Source organism: Lycium ferocissimum, chromosome 1, assembly GCF_029784015.1.
Source record: "Lycium ferocissimum isolate CSIRO_LF1 chromosome 1, AGI_CSIRO_Lferr_CH_V1, whole genome shotgun sequence".
Classification (NCBI taxonomy): Eukaryota; Viridiplantae; Streptophyta; class Magnoliopsida; order Solanales; family Solanaceae; genus Lycium; species Lycium ferocissimum.
This window is the reverse complement of record NC_081342.1, coordinates 8,196,050-8,204,946: the sequence shown is the minus strand read 5'-3', so window position 1 is coordinate 8,204,946 and position 8,897 is coordinate 8,196,050. Positions and strand designations below refer to the sequence as shown.

Here is an 8,897-nt window from a genome sequence, read left to right as displayed (position 1 = left end):
TTTATCTGGTTTAGATTTGACATGAAATTTAAGAAGTAAAGAACACTTTTGAATCTTGTGGTCTTAAACTAAAGATATGTTGAATGTACCCAAGTACCCTTTAATTTTGTTCTTTTAAATATGCCACATGAAAAGTTGGAATTAAGAGTTGCCAAAAAAAGGAAAGAAACATTATTTTTGAAATGGACTGGAAAAAAAAAAGTAAGACAAACAAGATGAAATGGAGGAAACTAAGTAGGCGTTTGGCCATAAAAACCACAAACTTTTTCACTTTTTTTGGAATTTTGGAGTTGGAGTTGTGTTTGGCCATAGTTTTTGCAAATAGTATTTTTTTTTTTTGTTGAAATGTACTTGTTTTGGTTGTGAAAAAGGTGAAAAACTTGAAAAACAAGTTTTTCTTGTTTTTCAAATTCCAAATACAACTTCAAGTTGTATTTGAAATTTTCATGGCCAAACACTAATTTTTGAAAAAAGTGAAAAAAAATTCCAGAAAAAAGTGAATAATTCTTATGGCCAAACGGATCCTAAATGTATATAAGGAAAAGGGTAAAAAAAAACTCTTCTACTTTCATTTATTAGCTAGTTTTGTCTTCGTTGTAAGTTGGGGCTTTTATACCTCTACCTTTATGAAAGTTAATAAAACTACCCCTTAAAATTTAAGGAATTTCTCCAAATCGACCTCAATTCTCCAATTTCACTCAAAATTACCTAATTTCTCTTAGGAATATTATGCTAATTTTAGTAGGCGTTTGGACATGCGATTTCATCTCATGATTTAATCTCATGAGATGAAATCAGCGTTTAGACATGCGATGAGATGAAATCCCAAATCATTCAAAAAGGCATGATTTGGAATTTCAAATCATGATTTCAAATTTTCTAAATGTAAAAGTTGACCTATAAGTTGGTAGATATACCAATCATGTTTACCCGCCATTTATATCAAAATTAAAAGATCTACAAGGTGATAGTATATTTATAACAAAATTACTCTTACCAATCATGTTGGAGGATTATATTAAAGAGTAGTTACATTACAACTCATGTTTAATTTTTCAATTTATTGAACTAAAATTTGATCAATTGATGTTGTATTTTTTAGAAAGATCTTCTAATACCGTATTAATTTTATTATGAACTATGACTTGCTCATTTGGTAAGATTATATAAGAATTAAAAAAGTTTTGATGTTTTCACAACTTGTGAGGTGTTTATGTCCGTAAAAAAAAAATACAACTTAAGAAATCAAAATTACATGTTCAAATATAATTTCATCTCGTAATTTCAAATTATGTCCAAACTACTTGTACGTGAAAAACTCAATGACTTAAAGTAACTATGTGTTGGGGTGCACGGTAATCCATGTACCTTAGCCCATCAAACCATTGTACATTACACTCACCCCTTCAACAAGAGCGTCAAAACACAAACACTCTGCTCTAAACCATATTTGACATATCCACCGTTCATACTGGCGCGTGTCTTACACTTCCTACATCTGCGAGTAGAATTACCACTCCTCAAATTCAAGAGCATCTAAGGGGTAGTTTGGACATGGAACTGTAACACCATCTTCTTGCAAATCAAACCCTAAATTTGCTTTTTGCTCTTTTTTTCATCTCAAAATCAAGATTTTGTATACATAAATTTGTGGGTTTTGTGGAATACACTTCAAAGGTTTGTTCTTTATTGGATTCTTGATTATATTATCCATAAATTTGTGGGTTTTGTTGAATACCCTTCAAAGGTTTGTTCTTTATTGGATTCTTGATTGTCTTGTCTTATCCTTGATTTTTCATTGATTTACTTTTAGGTTTTTTTTTTTTTTTTTAAAGATCAAACGGGGTTTACCCATATGTTGGTTCTTGGTATCTGCAAATTTCATTTTTTTCACTGAATTGGTTCTTGTGCATAAAAAGTTCAATCTTTGTGGTAATTCTTTGGCATGTCTAAGTGTTTTCAGAATTGTTAGCATTTGCTGAATGTTTGTGATTATATTTTCATTGATATCTAACTTTGGTTTCAGTGTTGATTTTCTTTGAAATTTATATTCATATTTTGATTAATTTATAGTTCTATATTTATGGGGATAAGTTAAACTTGATCTTTGATCAAAATTTTCTATACATAAATTTGTTGGTTTTGTTGAATGCCATTCAAAGGTTTGTTCTTTATTGGATTCTTGACTATGTTATCCTTAATTTTCGATTGATTTACTTTTAAGGTTCTGTTTTCTTGCTTGAAACACAATTATTTGAATTGGGTAAGCAAAATCTTTCATTTCTAGATTTTCCTCTTTCATATCAAATGGGGTTTACCCTTACTGTTGGTTCTTGGTGTTTGGAAATTTCACTTTTTCACTGAATTGTAACAAGTTCATTAATAGAGTGAGGAGATAGTGATTTGTTGTTTGCAGTAGTATATTGTTTATAAAAGATTTAATCTTTATGGTTATTATGTTAATTAGGTTTTTTTTCTTGCTTGAAACACAATTATGTGAATTAGGTAAGCAGAATATTTCATTTCCAGGTTGTCCTCTTTCATATCAAATGGGGTTTACCCTTTATGCTGGTTCTTGGTGTTTGAAAATTTCATTTTTTTAATTGTTCCCTTTGCTGAATTATAACAAGTTCATTAGTGGATAGTGATTTGTTATTTATATTTGTATCTTGTGCATAAAAAGGCTAATCTTTGTGGTTGTATGTGATAATTGTATGGCATGTATATGTGTGTTCAGAATTGTATCAGTGTTGATTTTCTTTGAGTTATTCATATTGTGATTTAATTTATAATATTTTTTGGGGAAAGTTAAACTCAATGTATATGTTTGTTTTCTTAAAAGAAAAAGAAAAACTCAATCTTTCTATGATTTGAGAATTTTATGTATGTTGAATATTTGGGTTTTTTGATCAGCCTATATTCAACTCACGAATCACTTTTCTTTGAGTTGTTCTTGTTTAATAAATATGTTTGGCTTTTTTCTTTTCGATAAGGATGTTTGCCTTTTCTGTTTCCAGACAGAGTTTTGACGCATCATGCAGCTCGACACATTAGGCGTGGGATTTTCACAAAAATCTTTTCCCTTTTTAAATTTTTTTTTTTTTTTTTTTTTTTGCTCAAGTGGTGGGGTAATACTTGCAATGTTTAGACAACACCAAATAGTGCAAATTAGCACCCACTAGTATACTATAGTGTGGATTAATTACACTAACACGTATAAATTGGGGATAAGCACATTCCTTTTTTGGATGTTAACAGTTCTTATAAACACCCCAACTTGTTTGAGACTAAGGTATCATTGTTGTTCTTGTGTTTGTCATTTTTGCGCTGTTAATTATGATATTTTGACTTGTTTTGGCGCCTTATATGATCTGTGGTCTAGTTTTGTATTAGTTACATTTGTCCACCAATGTGATATATCCACTTGCGGCTGTGTTGTGCAGATTATGGATCATGATAATCGATTGGATGTTCCTGATACCCCTAATAGATTAGCTGCTAAAAATCTGAATGGGAGGAGGTATGTCAATGTAGAGAGTGATTTATCTACATTAGGGCATTCAGGATATGGGAATGTTGCGGCTGAGAATGGAAATCAACTTAATGTTAATGGTCTTGGAAGACGAAGGTTGTTTATGCGTCCTCCAAGAAATATCACTAGCTCCATGAAATCTGAATGCCATGCTAATTCATCAGCTATTGGTATGGGGGATTCTTTGCCTTCAAGAAATGGTGTTCCATTCAAGGTTTCCTCCATTCCTAATTCCAAGGAGAAACATAACTTGCATCTTGCAAAAAGCGAAAACACAGAATCAAAAGGTCAGCAAGACCATCCTGTCATAGACTTGACAAAACAAAATGGGTCGACTCATGTGTTTGTTAAGGCACCTACAGTTGGAGTTCAGGATATTGGTCAAGTTGAAAAATGTAGATTGCGATCAACACCATCCAGCAGTGCCAGCAAAGGAAAGGAAACTGCTGATTTAGTTAAACTTGGTTCAAGTCTTAAATCTCATGGAGAAAAGGATTCTGCCACTGATGCGCAGCTTGGAGCTCGTAAGGATGGTTCTGTATCTCTTGTTAACTCACCAAGAGTAATTGGGCAGAAAAGATTGGTCCGAAATGGATGTATATCCCCACATAACATAGCTAAGGCCAAAAAGCCAGCTGGGATGGAGGACCACAGTGTTTTAGTCCATGGGCTAACTGATACCAGTCTTACAGTATCATCGGCTGGTACAATTTCAGATAGTGCTAAAGAAATGATATCTAAAGATGATATCTCTACAGTAAAGGGTAAGGGGGTGGTAATTCATTCTTCTCCTTCAAAAGAACGTGACACAACACATACATCTAGCAGGTATGTATTTGGTGAACTATATATATTCACAGGAAAGATAGTTTTAATTCAGTTTACATCAAATTTACTAGCTGTCCAAATAGGGAAAAATGACTACTTTTTTTTTTTTTTTTTTTTAACATCTTCTATGACACATTAGCATAGCGTGCATGTCAAGATGTACGACAGTGTAAGACCTGCTGAGGATCTACACTTTGATAATCAACGTGGAACACAGTTTAGCTTGTTTTCATGTATGGATAGATGCATGAATTCAGCCAGCTGCACAAGTGATGCATATAATTTGAGATCTGCATTTGGACATATTTGCTGTGCGGAAACCAATTCAGGAAAAATTATCTGTGCTTTGCGTACTCTGTTTTGGCTGAAATGAGCTTTGTTTGTAAGTGCTTGCTGCATCTTGTTGTATGAGATATTATTACTCCTATGTAACTTCAGAAATGATATGTGACGTTATTCTAGTCGTTTTACACTATTACTATCGTACCTAAGTTTGTGTGAAGCAGTTATTGTACCTTTGTTCTCTTCTTATCGATGTCATAAAAGATTGCTATTTGGTTAGGTGATTTAAGTTGCTTTATCATTCTTCATGCTTTAGAAATACATTTTCTTATCCTATATTAGAGTTGTGATGCTATAGCAACCTGCTAGATTTTTTTCTTTTTATTCAGTAGCATAACTTTCTGATTTCCTTTACTTTTTACTGTGAATAAATGTCCAACTATTAACTATTGTCCTCGTAAAGGTCTCATCAGAATTTTTTTTTCATTTGAAACCAGTGATTCCAGTAGAGACTTGTTCAGACACTTTGACCAATCAGGTGGATGGAGAAGTACGCGTAACCGTACTTCGAACATGGACTTGTCATTGTCCAATGTGCGCAGGACTTCAGAAAGAGATAGTGGTCAAGATTCAGCTTCTATTAGACATGTTTCTGGTGTATCTGCAGGGCCGAAGGGATCCCCTCGTGGACCTCAGTGTCGCCTAATTAATGGACATTGTACTGCACCAAACACAGTTAAGAAAAGACTAAAGCAGGGACCTGCCTCAAGCAGCCATGGTGAATGTTCCACATCGGTGTCTAATGATGTAGACGTCGTTTTGCTTACCTCACCTGAAAGTAGGGTTAATACAAGGTCCACCAGAAACCCAAGTCATGTAGGTACAGGCGTAGGACCAGTGATTGATGTGGACAGTCCCTCCTCTAACACAAGACATGAAGGCTCTAGTAGGAATGAAGATGCCAGAGCCAGTCAACTAGAAGCTGATGAAAGGCTCGCACGGGAACTCCAAGAACAGTTATACAATGAGGTCCCTTCCTTCGGGGGTGGCGAGGTGGTACTCTTTATGAAGAATAGTTTTAGTTGTTCTCCATCAATAATTAGCTGTTCTTGTCTTCACATCATGCTTGGATGTTTGATAATTTTTCTCTTCTTCCCAACAGATTGATGAAGATGTAGCCTTGGCTTTAGTGCAGGAGGATTTCTTGCGTGCTTCCTCTGGATCAGAGAACCAATTACCCGGTCTTGTATGTTGGGTTTCCTTAATTTTTATTCTCCTCTTATACTTTCCATCACTTCGTAGTAACATATGTGCCACCTAGGTCTAATATTGATATTGTCATCTGATATTCAGATATCTATACATGATGTTCATGTTTGAAAGCTTTATTAAGTTCAAAACTAATAAAAGAAAGGCTTTTAATTCCTACACTGCTTTCTTCCTGTAATGATTGTGCCTTGATCTCTGACTAAAATTCTCTCTTTTTCCTCTTGTCTTATTTTTGGGATGTCGGGATTTTGGTTTAGAATGGATCATCGGTCACAAACGTACGTAGAAGGCAACCAAGAAATGCACCCAACATATCTCGTAGAGCTTCTCAAGCTCGGGCGTCTACCTCGAATAGGATGGCAAGGTTGAGGAACAGTTTCCCTGGACAACCTCGTACTATCTCATCGTCTAGAGGAAGAAATTCACTGTTTCCTCCTAACATGGATGTGGACATGGTATTTATTTCTTTCACTTCTCGTCATAATTTTGGCCAGTAATAAAATATTTGGTCAGCTAAAGTTGTATTTCCTGTTATTTTACTGCGGCTTATGTTCATTTGATTTGGCTACACGTGATGGCCTTTGTTAAAAAATATTTCTTCTATTATTTGGGGCGCCCATGAATTTGTTTAAGTGACTTTTCGTGAGGCCCATATGGATATGTAGATGTCAATGGACAAATATAAACACTATTTTGCTGCTGACTGGCATTTATAATAATATCACTACTTACCAGTTTCAAAAAAAAAACAAAAAAAAAAAAACTCATGGAACCAAAAGCTCGCTCTAGAAGCTCTTTATTACTCTCTTCTGGGTCTGCTCCTGTGGCCTGATTGGTTCTTCCGGTCTCCACCTTTCTGTTCTTTGCTTCTTTCCAAAGAAACCATCAGCTTCTTCCAAAACAATTTCAGCGTCAAGGAGATGCTCTTTCCACCTTACTTATTAAAAGTATCATTTAACAAAATGATGGAAATGGGGACATGTCTAATTGCTGACCCTATATTTGCTTAATGTGTGTCCACGTTATCTGGCCGAGAATGTATAATTTACCTTTTCTGAATATTTCAGAGGATGCATATATTGGAAACATTAGAGGCTTTCAGTAATATGGATGTTGATAGTAATCTCCTTCAGACGCAGCGTGACTTCAATGAGTAAGATTTCTTATGTTTATCAGTGCCCATGTATTCTTTCTGATAATTAAATTAACTTTTGTTGCATTAAAATGTAAAAGGAGCCATTGGTGACTCAGCACTCAAAACTCTTAAATGTATATTTTTGTGTGATATTATTAGAAATTCCCTCCTCCTCCTATATCCTAAGTAACACAAATTTGATCCTCTCTGAAGTTAAGGTCCAAGGTATGGGTCATCCGAGGGAGAGATGATTTTTGTGAATGAATTGTCTACGTGGTGTTAGCTTCTTTGTTCTTTAATGTGATCCCACCTTATTTTTAAATATATAAGTGCGGTGTCCGGGCCATCTTGCGCACACCTCGACTAATTCCACAGGATACCTGTCACCTCCCACCAGCAACAGGTACCAGGTAACTCTGTCCACAAAGGCTAGGACAAATGGGAAGAAATCACCTGGTGTTTGTTTGTCTCTGCTGCGATTTGAACCTGAGACCTCATAGGTCTCAATCCACTTCATTGACCACTAGGCCACACCCTTGGGTGCTGTGATCCACCCTTATACTGGCAGTATTACCTCATTTTTAGCATTATTATCTTGGTTTGGGCAAAATATTTTCTGTTCTGTCTAACATGTCATTCCCTTCTTTGCTTTAGGAATGACTATGAAATGCTATTGGCCCTTGATGAGAACAACCACCAACATGGTGGTTCATCCGCACGACAAATCAACAACTTGCCACAGTCAACAGTTCAGGTAACTGCGATCTCCTTAAAGTATCGAATTCTTACCTAAGATTAAGCCGATCTCCCGACGTTCTACCATAATATTCAAAGAAGTGCACATACAATAGTTATCCACACTAGGAACATCGTTAAGTATAGATGTTGGTTTATGTGCTGCTTAAATCAGTGGGCAGCAGGAACTGCATGTTGCTTACCCTCTTTAGCCCTTGCAGAACGAGAGTCTTCAAGAACCATGTGCTGTTTGTCTTGAAGCTCCTACCATGGGGGACGTTATCCGCCATCTTCCTTGCTTACACAAGTTTCACAAAGACGTAAACTTCTGAATTTTCTCGCCTCGAGTGTTTTATTGTTTGTTAAAGCAACCAAATTACTAACAGTCATTGAACCTATTGCAGTGCATTGACCCATGGCTGAGTAGAAAAACATCATGCCCAGTTTGCAAGTGTTCAATAACTTAACCTGCCGTAGAGATGATAGTTGGAGTTCATGCCAGTTGCAGCTAGATTCTAATACAATCTTTTACTTTTCAAGGTTGTTCAGAACAAGTGTTTTCTTTTGCTATATGGTTTTTTGCCATTACTTTTTCTATACTTGATATCCTCAAATGCATAGTTTAAGGTTTCATTTAACGACATAAAAATAGACTTCTTACCAAATAGAGATGTTCATTTTTATGATGTTGATGAGTGATAGCACATACTAGCTGTTGGTCTTGCATGGATGTAACTTCATTTTGATATTCTTAACTTTCATGTTTCCGGATGAATGTGATTTACGCATATACCAATTCGCTCGCTAATTGATAAAATAATTTAGAATGATATTTTCTTTCCTCTTTGCACTACGTTGAAAAGGAAAATGTGATATCTCAAGCTGTTGATATAGAAACTTGGAAGACCAAGGAGGTGAATGGTGTTTATTAAAAATATTATCTGCTAACTCTGGAAAAGAATAATAAGTAATTGCTGAGATATGCTAAACTTGCTTTTGTGCCAGCTCGAGAATGGCAATTCCAATAGGCTATCTTGTATTTGGACGCTTTTACTGTTCAACCATGGATATGAACATATTTGACAAATACCAATCCATACTAGAGAATGAGAAAGG

General features: G+C 35.2%; 1 protein-coding gene across 2 annotated transcripts; it reads left to right on the top strand.

The window, feature by feature from the left end:
* Window positions 1-1,369: 1,369 nt before the first annotated feature.
* On the top strand, window positions 1,370-8,571 carry LOC132046053 (uncharacterized). 2 transcript variants are annotated; one of them, XM_059436628.1, is made up of 9 exons: window positions 1,370-1,677; window positions 3,444-4,360; window positions 5,140-5,695; window positions 5,805-5,888; window positions 6,169-6,366; window positions 6,979-7,064; window positions 7,701-7,800; window positions 8,003-8,101; window positions 8,186-8,571. In XM_059436628.1, the coding sequence occupies exons 2-9, from the start codon at window positions 3,447-3,449 to the stop codon at window positions 8,246-8,248; spliced, it is 2,100 nt and encodes a 699-aa protein (XP_059292611.1). In that variant the 5' UTR covers window positions 1,370-1,677; window positions 3,444-3,446; the 3' UTR covers window positions 8,249-8,571. The 2 variants fall into 2 exon arrangements, with proteins under 2 accessions (XP_059292611.1, XP_059292667.1); XM_059436684.1 differs by having other exon boundaries at window positions 1,370-1,747.
* Window positions 8,572-8,897: the final 326 nt, after the last annotated feature.

Excerpts from the sequence above, each read along its gene's own strand:
- LOC132046053 (XM_059436628.1), top strand. The coding sequence starts at position 3,447 with ATGGATCATGATAATCGATTGGATGTTCCTGATACCCCTAATAGATTA. Across the intron at positions 5,696-5,804 it reads CTTCCTTCGGGGGTGGCGAG|ATTGATGAAGATGTAGCCTT; the intron begins GTGGTACTCTTT and ends TCTTCCCAACAG. Across the intron at positions 8,102-8,185 it reads TACACAAGTTTCACAAAGAC|TGCATTGACCCATGGCTGAG; the intron begins GTAAACTTCTGA and ends AACCTATTGCAG.